Below are 20,569 nucleotides of genomic sequence, written 5' to 3' on the forward strand. Positions count from 1 at the left end.
CAGGTCCTCTGACTCCAAATCTCCCCACTATATTAAAAAATAATTTTACAAAATTTTACAATAAATATTAATATATTTTCTCAATACTTGTGGGACAACTATTGTAAGCCAGATAAAGAACAATTTAACCAACCAAAACTCTCTAGATGCACAGCCTATTCAAGCATTTTCACTAAACTGACAGGTCAATTCAGGCAGTTTGCTATTTGTTGTTTTTAAACTAAACTGACCATTTAAAGAATTGCCTAAAGAATGAAGTGGGAGAAGCAGCAGAGTGTAGTGGAGAGGCCACTGAAGCTGGAGTCAACTGGGTTCAGATCCCACCTCAGACACTGAGCAGTTGTAAGTTACTTAACTTTAGTTTCTTCACCAGCAAAATGAAATAGGCCTCAATGACCTTAAAAAAAATCTTCCTAAAATGCTGTGACACTGCAATATAGTACCTCTTGGTGCCTAAGCAACTCTGTTAACAAATGCTTATAGATTTCCATCACATCTTGATGAAGTGAACTGAACATTCAAATCAACTATTAATATAGAGACTAACTCAATGATAAAACCAAAATGAATTTGAATCAACCAACTATGTTACAGAGAAATTAATAGGATAAGACCATACCATGGTTGCTCACCTCTGTTAGGTTCTTGGTAAACCTGAACTTTGCCCATTTCCACCCCTAGCCTCCTATAAAAGAGAAAGGAAAAGTTAAAAATATAAACAAAAAGCTCAACCAACATTCCTGCCATTAAAAATTAATCCATAAAATAGCAAACAGCAGAAATCCTAATAAAGTTTAATAGAAGAGGGAAACAAATTTTCTAAAATTATATTGGAATGTAAATTATAAAATCAACCATCATGAGCAAAACTAATCTTTCCAAAAAATAACAAAAAATTCCCTATACTTATTTTGCCCAAATATTAGAATATGTAAAATGTTTCAAAAGTGAATAGTATATAAATATGCCACCAATAAATAGATCAACTATAAAAATTTTATCTTTAATAATCATTTGAATCTTAATATTAATGCTAGTTTACCCACTAAGTTTAAGTTATTGCTGAACAGGTAGTAGAAGCATATTTAATACTCACTCAGCAATTTTCTTTGAAAGTTCCATACAAGATGAATTGGAATTAGCTGAAAACAACACCAGGCCACCCTTCGGTACATTCATGATGGTTCCTAATTCAGAAGGTGCCACACTAAACATCAAAACCTCCTTGGTTTTTCAATTTTTAGAGTACTGGAAAAATATGTAATATATTTAGAGTTACTATATATAATGATATACTTCATTTTCTCATAACAAATTGTGATTATCAATCCAAGTTGAAAATTCATCAGGATTTTAGGGTTACCAAATTCATTACATGTCTGTGATATAATAATTCTATTATTTCTCAATACTCTGAAGGATAAATTATAAACTTACAAGAAAAGTGGAGCTTAAAGAAAAGCTCAGTTGAACCAGGAGAATTTAAATCCAGTAGAATAGTATTTGAATTAAGGAAGAGAGTTGCTGTCATTCTCCAACACCAAAATTCTTCCTGAATTAACAATGAAAAATAGAAAATATCAAAAGCAAGGTCATGTACTGATTCATCCATAAATAGAGAATGTTCAAAGTTATCTAAACATATCATCACTTTATCAAACTATTTACTTAATTTACAAGTACTCATTGAACATCTCTGCCATTTATTAACAATACTGACCAGGGGCAGCTAGGTGGCACAGTGAGTAGAGTACCAGCCCTGGAGTCAGGAAGACCTGAGTTCAAATCCTGTCTCAGACACTTGACACACTTACTAGCTGTTCGACCTTAGGCAAGTCACTTAACCCCAATTGCCCTGCCTTCCCCCCTCCAAAACAAAACAAAACCAAAAAAACACCAATATGACTCTACAAATGAGTTGGAAAGAGGAAGTACTTAAGTACTACATTCTAATGGGGAAGAAAACAATATCTTCAGAATGTCACTGTTTTCAAAGGTCAGAGAATGAATTGATAAAGACAAAAAAGGGCCTAGGAATGGTTTTCTTTTGTTTCAGAAGACCAGAGAATAAAGAGGGAGAGACGAATATATTAGGAAAGAAATGAGAAATAAGTTAGAAGACGTAAGCTTTTCTTCATAACTGCAGTATACTAAAAGAGTATATAAATATGCAGGCAGTGGTGTTAGGAGTGGTATCTCACAAACTACATCTCATAATCCTCACTATTACCTGAACCCGACAAAGGAAGGCTGAAAACACATAGACACAAACTCTAACTCTCTCTCTGTCTCTGTCTCTCTTTCTCTTCCTCTCCCCTCTCCCCTCCCCCCATGTTGAAATATATGAAACAACAATAAAAAAGGTGGGGACAGTGAATGGAAAGGAGGTGTTTAACCAAAAGAGCAGAGTTGTGGAAAGAACAGTGACTAGCAAAATGAACTCCAAGTTTGCAGAGCAGATCATAAATGAGAGATTTTTTACAAGAATAAAAAAGTATAAAGAACCAGGAGACAAGATCTCAACTTGGTGAAGAAAGGAAGGGTACAGAAATAAAAACACATCATTTCACTTATGCATTACTAGTGTAGACTGAAAGAAAGAGGTAGGGAAAAAGAAAGAAAAAGTTAGGAAGTTATGATGGAGTAACATACAATTAACCATTAATGAACAGGATGAACTCACCCATAAAAAAGAAGATAGAAGGGATTATAAGACAGACATTTTAAACAAAAATTCACAGAAAGTAAAAATCAAGGTTGACGCATGTTTCTTAAAAATTCAGGAAAATGAGGATAGTTATGATCTCAGAGAAGGGAAGGGTAAAGAGAGATTAGCAGGGAAAACGACATTAAATGTTGACTCCATAGATAAACAATATAAATATACACACCCACACATTCCTAATGGCATAGACCTAATGAAATGAAATAAGAAAGTTAATCAAATTACAAGGTGAAATGGATAGCAAAACTATAATAGTAGGGGATCTCACAGGTGCCACTTTCAGATCTACAAAATACTTACTCCCCTCCCAAAAGTATGAAAAGACGTAAACAGAATTTTGGAAAAGCCAGATATGATAGATCTCTGGCTAACACTAAATTGAAAAAGAAAAAAAATTATACATATTTCTCAGGCATACTAGCAACTTAACAAAAATGACCAAATGCCAAAATATAAAAAACTCATCAAAATACAGAAAATTAAAAATATTTAAAAAATCTGTAAGTGACCAAAATGTGATAAAAATTATATTCAAATACAACAAAAAGTATACTCCAATGGACAAATTATGGCACATTAGTGTAATGAGATATGACTGCACCTTGAGAAATGACAAAAGTGATGTTTTTGGAGAAATGTGGGAAAATGTGAATGAAGAAAAATTTTTATACAACACTGCACACAGAAAAATAGCTTTGAAAGACTTAAGAATGTTGATCTAGATAGCTAAGTGACATAGTGGATAGAGTGCTGGACTTGGACTAAGGAAAACCTGAGTTCAAATCCTGCCTCAGACTTCCTAGCTATGTAATCCTGGACAAGTTACCCTCTTAGCCTCAGTTTCCTCTCATTTAAAAAGGGGATAATAGCATCCACTTCACCAGAGTGTTGTGAGGATCAAATGAGATACCTTACAAAAAACACTTTGCAAACCTTAAAGTTACAGAATGAGACCTACCTTTGAACGTGGCAAACTGTGTATTTGTTTTACTTGCCTAGGCTTTATTTGTTACAAAGATTGTATTTTTTCTTTTTGTATTGGGAAGAGGGAATGGAGGGGTAGACAAAGATGCTAGTAATAGGGCCATCAACAAAAATAAGAAAAGAGGGTCAATGAAACATTTTTTAGAATGCACAGAAGTGAAGTAATTTTAGAAGGAAACAGACAAGCAGGATAGCTTTCAAATTTCAAGTTAGATAGCTGAATTTATTATGTACTTTTTAAAAAAGGAAGCTATACGTAATGGACCCAGATTTTCACAAATAAGCTTTCTGTTCTATGTTTTAAATAGAAATATTCTCTTCTTCCTTCTTTTTTGGTGTTCACTAAATTCAGTATAAAAATAATAAAAAATTATGGTCAATAAAAGGCATCTGAAGAAAGGACAAACATAATGAAGACTAATTTAATCCCAAAGAATTGGTAAGTTCAAGAACAAATCATAGCTATATTAGGTAATTTCAATAAAGAAAATAACAACAATGAAGAACAGATTCAAACTTTGAGGATGCAACTAAAGTATTCCTTAGGGGAAAATGTGTATCTCTAAAAATTTTATTCAGCAAAACAAAAAATATTGACCGAAGCAACTAAAACTCTAAGAAAAGCTTCATGTGAAAAAAATCACAACTAAACACAAAACAGGAATTGTACAAATCAAATTAGAGAAAGAACTGAAAACAAAAACTAATGAGTAAATAATATTAGAGCTGGTTTTCTATAGACAAACTATTACCTAATTTGGCAAAGAAAAATATAAAAGAAAAAAACCACACTACTAATATCTAAAAAGTTAAAAATTCACAACAAAGAAATAAGAGATAAAGGCAATATTAGAAATTATTTTGTCCAATTAAGTGCCAACAAAATTGATAACTTAAAAGAAATGGATCAATACTTATAAAAAATACATAAAATGCACCTTAACAGAATAGAACACTCAATAATGCAAGTTCAGGAAAAAAAAAAAGAAACAAGTTATAAAAGTTTTCTCAAAGGAAAAATCCCAGGACCAAATATATTTACAAGTAAATTCTCTCAAACATTCAAAGAACCCCAATTTTACATAAATACGGGAAAAAAAGAAGAAAAAAGAGACCCAACTTCTCCAACTTCTATCAAACTTCAATGAGACAAATGGTTCTAAAACTTAAACCAGGGACAGGATTAAGCAGAGAAATAAAATTACAGAACAATCTACAGTTTGAATAAAATATTAGCAAAGAGGCTATAACATGTCAAAAGAGTATAAATACTAAAACGAGTTTGGATTTATTGCAGGAATGTAAGATCTGTTCAATATTAGTAAAACCATAAACATAAAAGACCATATTAATAACAAAAACAATAAAAATAACACAATTATCTCAATAATTAAAAGACTTCTGATAAAAACATAACATTCTTTATGTTAAAAACAGGAGAAAATTCCAGCCAACATGGCTGCCTGAACTGGCTGCCTGAACTGGAGGCAGAGTGTCTAATTTCCACATGTCTAACTCCAGGAAAAACCTGAAGTTCACCCAGACTGAATAATGACCAAGAAGTCTAATAAGCAACACCAGTAAGTGAATTCTTACTCCTCCAAACTGCACAAGATCAGCCTGTGGGCAAGTAGAAAGGAGGCCAACAGTAAAAGGCAGGAACAGCACAAGCAAACAAGCAGAAGGGATTAGGATCCAAACTAAGGTGCTAACTGTGTAAGTAGTGAGAAGATGGAGAAAAGAAATGCTTTCAAGGTAGACACAGAAAGAAAACTAGGCATAGACCAATAACTCATACCACATACCAAGATAAGGTCAAAATGGTACATAAGAAGCAAATTAGGGGAAAGGAGAATAGAAAAATTTACCTGTCAGATATATGGACAAGAGAAGAGTTTATGAAGAAACAAGAGAAAGAAAAGATCACAGAAAGTAAAATGGATAATTTTGATTACATGAAATTAAAAAGGCTTTACACAAACAAAACTAATGCAGCCAAAATTACAGGAAACTGGAAGAAAATTTTAAAGCAAATTTCTCTTATAAAGGCCTCGTTTCTCAAATATATAGGAAACTAAGCCAAATTCAAAAAACAAGGGCCATCCTCCAATCTATAAATGGTCAACAGATGTGAACTGGCAGTTTTTTTTTAATTTATTTTTTATTTTTGGCTTACAACACTCAGTTCCACAAGTTTTCAAGTTTCAAATTTTCTCCTTCCCCTCCCCCCACAAAATGGCATGTAATTTGGTACAGGTTCTACATATACCTTCACATTAAACTTATTTGCACAATAGTCAAGTTGTAAAGAAGAATTATAGAATGGACTTATTCTCATGGAATTATTCTCATGGAATGAGCCATGAGAAAGAAGAAACAAAACCAAAAAAAAAAAAAAAAAGAGAGAGAGAATAGTTTGCCTCAATCTGCATTCAGATGCCGTAATTCTTTCTCTGGACGTAGATAGCTTTTTCCATCATGAGTCTTTTGGAGCTGTCTTGGAACCTTGCATTGCTGTGGAGAGCCAAGTCTATCAAAGTTAGTCATCACGGATACTGTGCATCTGTAATTGTGTATAATGTTCTCCTGGTTCTGCTCCCCTCACTCAGCATCAGATCATATAAGACTCTCCAGGTTCTTATGAAGTCCATCTGCTCCTCATTTCTTATAGCACAATAGTATTCCATTACATTCATATACCACAACTTGTTTAGCCATTCCCCAATTGATGGGCATCCCCTTGATTTCTAATTCTTCGCCACCACAAAAAGAGCTGCTATAAATATTTTTGTACATACGGGTTCTTTTCCAACTTGTATGATCTCTTTGGGATATAGCCCTAGAAGTAATATTGCTGGGTCAAAGGATATGCACATTTTTATAGCCCTTTGGGCATACGAACTGGTAGTTTTCAGAACAATAAATCAGCTCTATCAATATTCATGAAAAAAAATGCTCTAAATCACTTTAGATTAGAAAAATGCAAATTAAAACAAGTCTGAGGTACTACTTTACACCTATCATATTGGCTAACAGTACAGAAAAGGGCAAAAGTTGGAGGGGATTTGGAAAATTTGAGACACTATAGTGGTGAAGTTATGAACTGTTCAACCAGTCTGGAGAACAATTTAGAATTATGCCCCAAGGGCTATAAAAATGTGCACACTCTTTGAACCATTAACAACCACTACTAGGTCTCTACATCAAAGAGATCTAAAAAAAAAAAAACCCCCAAAAGACCTATATGCACAAAAGTATTTACAACAGCTCTTTTTGTGGTGGCAAAAAAATTGGAAACTGAGGAGATGCCCGTGAGTTGGGGAATGGCTGAACAGCTGGTGATGGCATACTATTGTGGTATAAGAAATGATGAGGAGAATAGTTTGAGAAAAACCTGAAAGGACTTATATAAAATAATTTAAAGTTAAGTGAGCAGAATCAGGAGAACACTGTACACAGTAACAGCAATATTATAACGATGATGAATGGAAGCTAGGCACAACAAAGGCAGCTAGGTGGCTCGGTAGATAGAGTGCTGGACCTGGAGTTAGGAAGACTCATCTTTTCCGAAGTTCAAATCTGGCCTCAGACATTCACTAGCTGTGTGACTCTGCACAAATCACTTAAGCCTATCTGCCTCAGTTTCCTCATATGTAAAATGAGCTGGAGAAGGCAATGGTGAACTACTCCAGTATGTTTGCCAAGAAAACCCCAAATAGGGTCACAAAAAGTTGGACAGCACTGAAAAACAACAACAGGCATGACAAAGAGTTCAATGATAAAAATAAAGGCACCAGATATATGCCAAATATGTGCAGATTTTTTTTGTGGTACCGAAGAGCTAGAAAAAAAATAAATAGCCATCATTTGGAGAAGAGCTAAACAAAGTGTGGTAATATGAACATAATCGAATATTACTGTGCTGTAAGAAATGAATATGATGAACACAGAGAAGCACGGAAAGGCTTTTATAAACTGATACACAGTAAATTAAGCAGAGCCATGAAAAAAAATATGCACAATGTAACAGGAAGAACTATCACAAAACAGTAACAAAGGAATGTTGCCAAATTAAAGCTAAGCATAGCCTTCCCTCTGTCCCCAAAAAGGGGTTATTGGAAGATACCTACATGCACTCCTTTGCAGAGTCTACTAGTATGGAGTATTTATTGCCTATATTGTCCACTTTTTTCAATATGTTGATTAGTTTTGCTAATTTTTCTTCTTCCTCTTTTTCTTTTATTCTTCTTTTTAAAAATATAAGATAGCTTTCTGGGAAAGGCAGGGGGAGGCATACAGGGGAAAATTTAAGCCACATAAAAACAAGATATCAATAAAAATACATTTAATAAAGCTGAGAATTTTGACCAAATGTCTAACAGACTCAATAGGTCTGTAATTTGGAGATAGGTTACTTAAAAAAGTGGAGTGTCTATGGCCAGGAGGGGTTATTTTGAAAAGGTTTCAAATAAAACTTTTTTTGAAAGTATTAACTAGCTTAGTGATAGGTCAAGTGAATATCTACAAGGCTATTCTTATCCGACTCCTAGCATTTAGTCTACCAAAACCAAACTTTAGATATGATCTGACCAAAAGTAAAACTATCTCCTTAGACATGGATGATGTGCCAGTCTGCCTCGCTTAAAGCTTATGATCAAATCAGCTTTTTTGGCTACCATATATCACATTGTTGACATATACTGAGCTAGAACTCCACTCAAACTCTGCTCTTTTTTTTTTCCAGAAGCATTGTCTAGTGTTCCCTTTTGCTTTTATGTTGAATTATTCCCTTTAATTATTTACATTTAATTATACCCTCTTAATTTTGCTTTTAAAAGTACAACGTAGTTTCTATTTGTAATAAGACCCTATTAATGTTGAAGACGTAATTGTGAGATCTGTGATATCTAAAGCATGTTTTCAGTGCCTTGAAAACAAGACTATGCAGTATTTTCTAATTAATAACTATTCAAAACAAAGGAAAGATTCTATTACTAACTTATTGGGGAAAATGTATATTTTTGTGTAGTCAGCTATGATTGTTCTATAACATATTATTATTTATGTATATTTTATATTATATTATCATAATTGTCATACAATGAGGTAGAAACATTCTGGAGACATGAAAATTGTCCAACATCCTCAACTTTCACACTTCCATCAGTTTAGTGAGCCTGAAATGGTTGGTGCCCAGAAAGCGTTCACATTCTGATTTAGGACTGACCATGTTAAATGGGAAACAGAAGGAGGAATGTCACAAATAGTATTCAGTACCCTAGATTCCTGCACTCTCCAAGTGTGATGAACAACATTGGTTAGCTTCTATATAATAAAATGACAAAATGCTCCTTTTTCCACGCTCTGGTTGATTAATAATTCTTTCACTTAATAATGCATTTGTTTTTAATATTGCCTTTGTCATAACCTTCACCACTGCTACTCTAAAATAAACTGATAATTCCGCTAAATTAAATTTTATTCTTTATTCTAGATTGTCTATTTTGCCTAGCTGTGGTAGCAAAAGAGTCACCTAAAGAATTGCTCTCACTATGATATACTTTACTGAAAAACCTCATGACAGTATTTTAGGGATCTTAGAAGGAATCATGGATATTATCTAGTTCAATTCTTTTATTTTACAAAAGAAGAATTAAGGCCCCCCAGAGAGATGAAGTGACTCACCCAGGGTCACACAGTTCATAAGGAGCAGAGTTGAGACTACAACTGAAGTCTTTCAAATTGCCAACTCCTTGAGGAAAAGAAAAAGTTTTTTGTCTCTTATTTCCAACACCCATTGTAATTTGCTTACAGGAGGTGCTTTAATAGATTCTAGACAAATTGAACTAAAACCTCAGAGATGAAACTTGCTTTGGTGAGAAAGCAAAAAAGAGTTAAATTATTTTACGGTTGATAGAAGGTACTCACCCTTTCTTAGACAGTAAAACTCCCTAAAGAGGCACCATCTCATGCTGCCATAGCATCTGGCATACAGGGGACAATATTTATTGAACCAGCAAATGCCTAATTTTCTACAGGTCACATTTTGAAACATCCAAGATGCTTTTTCAATTTATCCAAAACTTTGGTTTACATTTTTAAAAAGTGACCTCTGCCTGTTTAAGGGAAAGTTTCTAGTAGGTGGGTCAGTACGGAGAATGAAGTCAGGAGATCTCAGTGAGTTTGCTGGTAAGAGAAAGCATACCCTCATTAGCTAGGACAAGCAGAATTCATGGAAACAGACATTCCTGATCCACTAAGGAGTCTCCCTCAAGCAGAGAATGCATTTGCTCCTAAACCTTGATATACAACACATGGTTCATATCAAAAGTTTGTCCATGATTAGTGTGACTTCTGTTTCCTTAAAATTAAGAAGGGGAGACTGTAAGAAGTGATGAATGTGATGAAAAGATCTACATGAACTAATGCAAAGTGAAGTTAAGGAGAGTCAAGAGAACAATATACGTAATAAAAGCAACGTAAATGGAAAAAGTAACCACCTAAAATAAAATAAATATTAAATATAGCAAAATTAGTGAGGGCAAGTAGAGCTTGAAAGAAGAGATATAAGATGCTCCCAAACTGCCCCTTTAGAGAGGTGGGAGATCCACAGGTGTTGCACATTATTAGACATGTGTTTGGATTTTTTCAACATAATGGTGAGTTGTACTGATATTTCCCTCTTTTTTTTCTTTTTGTCTTTAAAAATATTATGGCTCTCTGAGAAGGGGAAGAGAAAGGATACTGGGGGAAAACTATGATGATGTGGAAAAAAAAGGTGTCAATAAAAACTTTTTTTTAAAAAAAAGGGGATGCCTATCATAAAGAAAAATTGATATAAAGAAGACAGGAAGAGTTCTACTTTAAAATATGGTAAGAACAAGGGATAGCATTAACTAAAGCTAAGAACACGGATGGGAAGAAGTATGTGTTGAGAACAAGAAACGGGTTTGCACTCAGAAGCAAAGGTTTAAGAATTCCACTAGCAACTGAATATACATTCTTAAAAAGAATGTTATTATTTTTACCTGAATTTTGTTTAACCATAAAATACTTTCAACAAGAGGTATTATCAATGATTTCTCCAAATGCTACTGCTCCCAACAACCACTAAATACCATACTTTTACTCTGCATATGGTTTGTATCTATGTTTATATTATTTCTCCCAACAGAATAAGTTCTCCGAGGCCAGGATTTTTTTTTTTGTCTTTGTATCTTCAAGGCCTACCATAGTATCTGGCATATAATAAACATTGCTGATTGAATGAATAAAGTACAACTGTACATTTATAAACTGTTCTACTTCCTGTATATGAAATGATCACTAAAATAATGCTCATACAACAAAAATCTCCTGATGAATTCCAACCCTTTACAACAAAATAGAATACCAAATCAACAGGGATTCCTGTGGTATAATGAGAAAAGCACAATATGATTGGAGGTCAGAAAACAACTGAGTTCCATTTCTAGTTTTTCTAGTTATTTCTCAGAGTAACTTCTCCCTTTCTATAAAATCAGATCAATATACCCATCATCTAGCTTGCAGAGCTGGTATTAAGGATCAAAGGAGTATAATATTTTTAGACGCACTCTATGAATCATATGGTGCTACTCAAATATATAAAATATTACTTTGTGAGTATTCATCCAATATACCGGAAAGCTAAATAAAAGGGTTGTTTTATGTTAAATTCTGTTCCCTGTTATCCACTTACAATTAGTTATACTGTCACGCAAATGCAGAAGGTATAAGGAAAAGGTCTAAATTTTAAAAGTCTGAATCCAGGATTGGTTAGCCATAGGCTCATTAGTACTAAGTGTTGATTTCAGGAAGCTAAATTGCTTCACATTTAATCTTAAATATATTTTAAAATGTGTTTTTCTTGTTCAGTCGTTTTCACTCATGTTCGACTCTTCAAGGTCCCATTTGGGGATTTCTTGGCAAAGATACTGGAGTGGTTTGCCATTTCTTTCTCCAGTTCATTTTACATACGAGGAAAGTGAGACAGACAGGGTTAAGTGACTTGCCTAGAGTCACACAGCTAGTAAGTGTTGGAGGATGGATTTGAATTCAGGAAAATGAGTACAAAATGTCTCTTAAACCTTTCATAATGTCCTTCCAAAAGTCTCTTAAACCTTTCAAAAAGCAAAAGTATGACAATTTTCTTTAATATGGAAATACACATTATTGAAAATATTAAAATTCAATTTTTATTTTTACATAAAATTGTCAAAGTAAAACAGTTAAGTGGGAAAAAAATATATGCAGCAAATTTCTTTAAGACAAACCTGATATTCAAGATATGTAGGAAATGATTCAAATATATAACAAGATCCATTCCTAAATATATAAAAAGGATATGAACAAGCAGCTCTCAAAGTTTAAAGTTTAACTATTAACAACTACATGAAAAAATGTTCCGAGTTTCTAATAAGAGAAATGCAAATTGGAATAGCTGAGGTTCTACCTATATCCATTAGATTCAGAAGAATGACAAAGGAAAACAGTAATTGTTGAAGGACGCAAAGGATTAAAGACAGAACAATCCACTATTTAGGCACTGAACCAGTAAAGTCATTCTGCAAGGCAATTTGGAACTACCTGAAAAGTCACTCAACTGTGCACACTAAGTATATACCCCCAAAAAATCCAAGACAGAAGGAAAAGACCTTTGTAGAGAACAATTATTAATAGCAGCACTTTGGGGGGGGGGGTAAACCCCTAGAGACTAAAAGGGTTGCCATGATAAACTTCAGAATGGCTGAACAAATTATGGAATGTAAATTTAATGACATATTATTGTAAAAAATGCTTAAAGGAATGGAATCAGAAAAACCTGTTAGGATTTGTATGAACTGATGCAGTGTGAAGTGAATAGAATCAGAACAAGTTATAAAATGACTATAACACAGACAGGACAACATGAAAGATTCAAGAACTATAATCAATGCAATGACCAACCAGGGCTCCAGAAAATGAAGATGAATCATGAATGGAGGCAGAATGAGACATACATTTTCAGAAAAGGCCAATGTGTGGATTCATTTTGCTTTACCACACTTCTCACAAAGGAGAAGGTTTTTTTTGGGGGGGGGAACGGGAGGGAGCAGGGGAAGTTATGGGAGGTACAAGTGATGCAATAAAAGAATATCATTGAGATAGTGAAGTGGCCAAAAGCAAGTTAGAAAAAAAAATTCACACGATTACAATAATCTTCAGGAAAACAATGCTGAAATTATTTAAAGCAGTTATCAATTAAGCATAACTTCAAAAGACTGATAATGCAGACAAAAGCCGAGATGCGAGATGGTTGCCTGGAAGCAGGACCACCCAAACTTCCCACACATTTACTTCAGCTGTGTCCAGAAGCAGAAAGAACAGAGGGCTCCTGAGAAAACCCCAGGGGTTACAGAAAGCCTCAGATACAGGCTGGGATTTTCAATGCCCCTTAAAAGCCCTAGGGAGTGGCATCAACTATTACAGGGCACAGCATTCAAGGGCACTATGGAAGGAGAACGGAAATAGTATTTTAGAAAGCTTTTAAAGCCCATCATAATCTTGTCCTTTTGGCCTTTCCAATTTTCTTACACCTAACTGCCCCAGTAACACTAGTATCCTTGCTGTTCCTCAAACAGGCCACTCCATCTCCTGAATCTGGCCATTTTCCATGGTTGTTCCCCATGCCTGGCATTTTTTCGGGGGGGGGGGGGGAAGAATGTCTCTAGACTTCCTTCAAGTTCCACCTAAAATCCCACCTTCTACAAGAAGCCTTTCCTCTCTCCTTTAATGCTAGTGCCTTCCTCCTGTTCGATATTTTCAATTTATCCTTCATCGATCTTATTTGCATATATCTCCTCCACTGGCATGTGAGCTCTTTTGAGAGCAAGGACTGTTTTTTGGCTTTCTTTGTATCCCCAGTGCTTAGCCTGGCATACAGTAGGTATTAAAGTGACTTGACTTAACTCAGGGGAGATCCCTAGGGAACACTCATGCAAAAGTAGTGGGAAAAAATGATCAACACAAAGACAACTGAAGAATGGCCAAGCAAACATGAGAAAAGTTGGGGCCATTTGCCAGCAAACAATATTATCCTCTTTTCAAAATCCTTTGACAAAATCTTTTATTCTTTCTTACTTTACTCCACTCTGACAAAGAGGTAACCTTTCTCCTAACCCAGGCCCACAGACCCCATTCCCTCCTATCTTCTCAGACACTGCAACATCAATCATCCTTTCTCTGGAATAGAACTTATCTACTGATTCCTTACCTACTACCTAAAAACACACCTCCATCCTAAAAAATTCACTACAACCCCTTCAAGTTCTCATTCTATATCTTTCCTCTTTCTCAGACAAACTGCTGGAAAAAGATTTACATATATATATATATATATATATATATATATATATATATATATATATATATATATATATTGCTTTCATTTCCTCTCTTCTCAACTCTTTGTAATCTCTGGCTCATTACCTTACTCAACTTGAAACTGCTTTCTACAGTTACCAGTGATCCATTTGTCAAGTCCGATGGTCTGTTCTCAGTCCTCATTTCTTAACTTCTCTACATTTGCCACTGCTGACTACTTTCTCTGGGTTTTTGTGACATTGCTCTCTTTGTAGATAGGATCACTCCTCAGTTTCCTTGGCTGGATCATTTTACAGTCTTACTCCTTTGTCCGTGTCTATTTTACCTTCACACATCTCACCTATATGCCCCCTTGTCTGCTCTAAGTGTTACCACCCTAGTCTAAGACCTCTTAACCTCACACTTCGACTATTGAATAGCTGGCTTGTTAGACTCCCATTCTTAAATCTCCCCCCAGTGCAACTGTCAAACTGATCTTTCCTAAAGCCCATGCCTGACTGTCACCCACCAATTTAATCAACTCTAGTGGCCCCCTATTACCTCCAGGATCTCTATATATCTTGGTAACCTCATCAACTTCCAGAGGTTTAATTATCCTCTCAATGTAGATGACTCACTGCTCTATATATCCATGCCCGGTCTCCCCAGAAGCTTCAATCTCTCTTCATCAATAGCCTACTGGACATTTCAAACTGGATATCCCACAGACATCTCAAACTCGATATCCCAGAGACATCTCAAACTCACTATGTCCAAAACAGAACTTATTATCTTTTCCCCTAAACCCACTGTCTTCTAAACTTCCTTATTTCTGTCAAAAGCACTTCTTTCAAGTCTCCTAGGTCTGTAACCACCCCAAAAGTGGGATTTGAACCCAAGTCCTATTGACTCCAGAGCCAGTGCTCTTTTCACTACACCAAGTGAAGGGACAAGACATCCAGAACAGAAGTGGTAAGGACCAGAGGTTATGGGAATTGAGAGAAATATGAGAGTTGCTTTGGATGCAGAATGGACAACTGGTAAGATATAACATTACTCTTCTCCACACACACTGCTCCAGCCAAACTGGTCTACTGTTTCCTAGGCCAATACCTCAACTTGTACCTCTGATCTCCTCCTATCTCTTCAGTAGATTACCTACCTCCTGTCCCCACTCCCAACTTTCTCTTAAAGCTATAATCTCTCCCTAAATTATATTTATTTCCCCCAGCCTCAAAAAAACCTTTTTTTGATCCTACCACCCCCCTCAAACTATTGTCCTACCTCTCCTCCCCTTCACAAACTACTCAAAAAGCTATTGACTTTATTTTAGTTCCCACTTCCAATCCCTTTTAATCAGACTTCTGATCTGATCATTCAAATGAAACTGCTCTTTACAAACTGATAACTGCCGAATTCAATGGCCTTTTCTCTATCTTCATCCTTCTTGACTTCTCCATAGTATTTAACACTGTTAATCATCTTCCTCCTAGATATTCTCTCTTCTCTGCATTTTCATGACAGCACTCTGGCTTGGTATTCCTGCCTTTCTGGCTGCTTCACTCTTCATTTCCTCTTCTGAATCAATACCCATATTCCAGCACCTAACAGTGGTTTTACTCCAATATTCTGTCCAGGGGTCATTTCTCTTCTTTCTCTACACCTTTCTGGTAATCTCAACGGTTCTTTTGGGTTCATTTATTACCTCTCTGCAAAAAAATTACCTATATATCCATCAATACATAGACCATCTCTCTGAGATCCAGCTCCACATCAAAATGCCTTTTGAAATCTTCAAAGTGAACTGTCCCCCAAGCATCTCAAATTCAACATGGAACACATCAAAACCAGAACAGTTGCTCCCCCCCCACCTCTTAACCTCACGCCCCCAAACCACATGTCTATTTCTGTAGTGGATACCACTATCCTTGGTTATGGCTTAGACCTGGAAAGTCAAGTCATTTAATCCTACCTCTCATTTTACAAATGAAGAAACTGAGACCCAAAGAGGCTTGCCCAAGGCCACACAGACAGTAAGCGTCAGAGAAGAAATGTGAATCCAGGTCCTCAGATATCAAATCCAACTTTTTTTTTCCCACTGTATTCTGTTTCCCATTATACTCACACATGCACCAGTAGCTCAGATCCTCATCATTCCCAAGCTGGACCATTCCAATAACTTTCTGACTGGTTTCCCTATATCTCCTGTCTCTTTAATCCATCCTCCACTGAGAGAGTTGCCAGTAAAATCCCTACAGCACAAATCTCACCACACCTCTCTCTGTTCAGAAAGTTTCAGTGGTTCCCCTACTACTTTTAGAATAAAATATAGCATCAAAATCTTGCTCCAGTCTACCATTCCAGGATTGTTATACAGTATACTTTTTCCACTGTTCCAGTGTGACTGTCTGTTCCAGTCAAACTAGCCTACCTACCTCATATACAACATTCTATCTCCTATCTGCCATGTCTAGAATGCACTCTCTCCACCTCTTAGGATCCCCAGTTCACAATGTACTCAATACACTGTTGGTGGAGCTGCGAATCGGCCCAACCATTCTGGAAAGTAATTATGAGTTAAATTTTTTAAAAGATCACTAAAATGACCATATCCTCTGAACCAGGAATCCCACTGTGAGGCATATACCCAGAGGGCAATGACAGAAAAATATCTCACATATAAAAATAATCAGTTGGACTCTTAATTCTTGTGGTAGCAAAGTGGTGGAAACAAAGCATATAACTATCAGGAAACTGCTAAACAACCTGAGATAAAAAGATGTAATGTAATACTAGTGAGTCAAAAGAATCAATGTATACTAAGAATTCAGAGAAGCATGGAAAGACAAATTGATGAGGAGTGAAGCAGAACCAGGAAAACTATACAAGACTCTCACAACATAAATACAAAGAATAATAAAACAAATCCAAGCACCATTTAGTGATAACCAAGATTTGTCTTGAAAAAGAGATGAGAAAATGTTGACTCCCTTTCCTGGGGATGAGGAGGGCCATACGGGTTGAAATATTACATGTACTGTCAATATATCAGTTAATTTCGCTAAATTTGTTGTCTTTCTTTTTAAATCTAAGGGGTGGATCAAGAACCAAGAGATTAATTCATATAAGAAGTACAACTCTATAAAGAAAAACACTGAAAGTCCTAAGAACTAGTCAACAAAATGAGTGATTACTACTTCCAAGGAAAGATGATGAATCATTTTTGGCAGAAAGGCAATGGATTGGAGAGAGGTTCATTTTCAGACACAGCCGATGTGTATATTTGTTTTGAATGATGATGCTTGTGTTATAATGAGAGGGTTTTGGGGGTTTTTTTTGGCAGGGGGAGAACTTTGTCGGGGAGTGAGAGAAGAAGAAAAGATGTAAAAGAGCCTCAATGAATCATTAAAAAAATAAGCAGAAGTTCATTTAGAAGAGGCACCAACAAGCAGAGAACTATGGGAATTACAATGTTAAATGTGAATTACTCCCCCCAAAAAGCTGTACATAGTATGAAAAAACAGAATGTAAAAAACAAAAGTTCAACTTCTTATACAATCCTCCTTGTTTACTGCAATGTTCAGCTTTGCTTATGTTTACTAACTTCATAATAAAAATAAAATTTAAAAGAAATGTGACTCATGGGAGAAGGGTCATATTCTGAAATGCATGTGATATGAAAAAAGGCATCGATAAAAAAGAAAAAAGGGGGAAAATAATCCCTCGCTCCTATCAATGCTTAGCTTAAGCGCCAACCTTCCAGATAAGGCTTTTCCTGATCTCCAGCTTTTAGGGTCCCTTTGAATTACTTTCTTTTTTCGTTTGCATATATTTTGTATTTACTTATACGTGTAATGTTGTTTCCCTGATGTAAATCCCTTGCAGTAAGAAATGATTTCTTATTTTTTGTCTCTGTTATCTCTGGAGCCTGACAATGCCTGGAACACAGTAAACAGGTACTTGTCAAATTTTCTTAGTATAAAAACCTAATAAAATCATTTTAAAGTAATTTATGAGTGAACAATTTCTAGAATCAAAACAAATAGCAAGGCACTGTGAAAAAAAGGCTGGACTTGAACTGGATTTCAATTACAGTTCCAATGTTTACTGTGTGACTGTACAAGCAAGTCACACAACTCTTTAAGAAAACAGCTACACTATCCACGCCACAGGAAAATGTTTTGTTAAGCATTTGTTTGCTAAAGAGAAGTGATTATTTTGTTATTATTATTAAAACTTCTTCCACAAATCCTATTCCAATTACTGAGTTCTCAAAAGCTGTCTCACCGAAGAACGGTCTACGGCAGTTTTTACCTTGGAAAAGCTTCAAATATGCTCCAGGTAACAGATTATGAATGTTCTAAGTCCGTACTGAGCAGCTCATTTCCAGCAAACTGGCCATGACAACTTTTATCATGAATCCCATCCAAATGATGCAAGGGAACAGTGTTAAGAGGAAAATAAAAACATCTTTCTCCAAGTAAACACAACATGTCACTACTGGTGAGGCCCCAGAATTAAAAGCAGAACCGTTTTTGTGTTTTCAGTCCTTGCCTCCCCTAGCGGATTCACTAATCGATGAAAAAGGTCCATTATGCAGTTCAGCTGACAATGTTTCCGGGCGCTAATGGACTTTAAGAACGTGATGAAGCCAGCCTGGTCCATACATCGACATCTTATCACTTCCCCAGGCCTCACGCTTCATGACAGTTCCCTCCAGGAGCCCACAGGTCGGAAATTTTAAGTAGGCCATTAATACTCCGAATGACTCCCAGAAATAAGTATTATTCAGTCAGGCCAGATCCTATCGGAGGCACTCTTGGCGAAGACACTGGGGTGGTTTGCCGTTTCCTTCTCCAGCTCATTTTACATTTGAGGAAACTGAGGCAGGCAGGGTTAAGTGACTCGGCCAGGGTCACAACAAGTGTGTATTAAGAGCCGCCTGTACGCTAGCGTGGCCTGGGGATACAAAACAGAAAAGAGAGCCCAGTCTCTCGCTCTCCTGGAGCTCACCTTCTGAGGGAATCAGCCCCAACTCCAAGAGAAAGATTTTTCTATCTTCCCTAGAGCGTGGGGGGGTCGGGGAAGGGGTGTGCGCGCGCAGGGGCAAGGACCCCACAGCCCCCGGGAAAGCGCCGGGTGAGCCACGTAAGCACCGGCTATTCCTATTCTAGGAGATCCAGGGGTGGGGCACCCCTACCTTGGGAACCGCTACCCATGTTCTTTAGGGACCGGGAGGACCGCCGCCTCCTAGGAAATGACCATCCCCTCCATCTTTCCTGGTCAGCGAGGTCCCCCGCTCCCTCCCTCTTCTTAGTTCCAGCTCCCAGGGAACCGAGAGCCTGGAGCAGCCTCTGCCCTGCCCCGCCCGGGGAGATGGGCGGGGGGGAGCGCCCCGGCCCCGCACCTGTCCCGGTCCCCGGCCAGTCACCTGTCCGCCCAGCCGCTCCTCCCCTCACCGCCTCCGCGGAGCCGAGCCTCCCGCCGTGCCCCAAGCCGGCCCGCTGCCGGCCGCCGCAGCTCGCCAACGGAGCCCCCGCCACCCGAAAGAGAGAGCACACCCGGTCCCCAGTTGGCGACTCTCGCAGCAAAATGGCGGCTCCGAGTGCGTGAGCGACGCCGGCTCAGCGACGGGAGACCCGGGGGCGGGGCCAGGGCGCGAGGCGCCGGCGCGAGGCGGACCCCGAGGCGGACCGTGAGGCTGGCGGGGGGCGGGATGGGGCGGGGAGGGAGAGACCCGGGTACTTGGGAAGGGAGGATGGGAAGAGGCGGGGTTGGGAGGAGGGGGAAGACGAAAGGAAGGAACCTGGAAGGACAACTAGGAGGGCACATGGGAGGGAGGGAGGGAGAGAGTGAAGCAGGGAAGCAGTGGGAGGGGGATGGGGAAGGAAGGGGACCCATGAGGGGCAAGGGGGAAGTGAAGACTCACTGAAGCCAATGGGTGGTGGGCCTGAGAGAGGAGGATGAAGACAGAAGGAAGGCCGGGGGGCAGGAGGGAGATAGGAATTTCCATAGAAAAAGCAAAAGGGAAGAAAGGAGGAGCAGGGCTGCTGAGAGTTGAGGGAAATGATCACGTGACTTGCAGTTGACTTTGAGTGAGGCAGGGCTGTGCAAGGTCACCAGCCTCACTATCTCCTCCAGAGCCATCTGGGTCCAGTGACCAGATATTCACCAGTACAACTGGAGATGGCTCAGGATGCATTGGGAGACCCTGGCCTTCCAGGCTAAGGTCTTTGGAGGGTCTCACTTTGAGTGAGGTAATGCCCATTCAGTGAATAGGACTTTTTAGGAAGTTAATCAAGGGATGGCCACTTTAATCAAAACTCAAAAAAAAAAAAATCAAACTGGATGGGGAAGACTCTCAGGGTTCTTGGCCAAAAGAGAAACAGCTACTGTTTAGTATTTATTTTCACTCTGTGCTAGGAGGGCAGGGACCTATTGTCCAGTCTGTGAGCTGTATTTCACTCTGGGCTTGGGTTGAATAATACCTGACCTTAG

The 20,569-nt window shown here is 37.6% G+C and overlaps 1 protein-coding gene across 1 annotated transcript in view; it reads right to left on the reverse strand.

The window, feature by feature from the left end:
• Window positions 1–19,678, reverse strand: part of PRPSAP2 (phosphoribosyl pyrophosphate synthetase associated protein 2) — a 79,112-nt gene extending 59,434 nt beyond the window's left edge. The window contains exons 1-4 of the mRNA XM_036744816.1: window positions 19,503–19,678; window positions 1,438–1,552; window positions 1,097–1,248; window positions 633–685 (exon numbers count right to left, since the gene is read on the reverse strand). Coding sequence (XP_036600711.1) covers window positions 633–685; window positions 1,097–1,215 — 172 coding nt within the window. The 5' untranslated portion in view covers window positions 1,216–1,248; window positions 1,438–1,552; window positions 19,503–19,678. The remainder of the gene's footprint in view (window positions 1–632; window positions 686–1,096; window positions 1,249–1,437; window positions 1,553–19,502) is intronic.
• Between the last annotated feature and the right edge of the window lie 891 nt (window positions 19,679–20,569).

Source organism: Trichosurus vulpecula, chromosome 1 (assembly GCF_011100635.1).
Source record: "Trichosurus vulpecula isolate mTriVul1 chromosome 1, mTriVul1.pri, whole genome shotgun sequence".
NCBI classification, from domain to species: Eukaryota; Metazoa; Chordata; class Mammalia; order Diprotodontia; family Phalangeridae; genus Trichosurus; species Trichosurus vulpecula.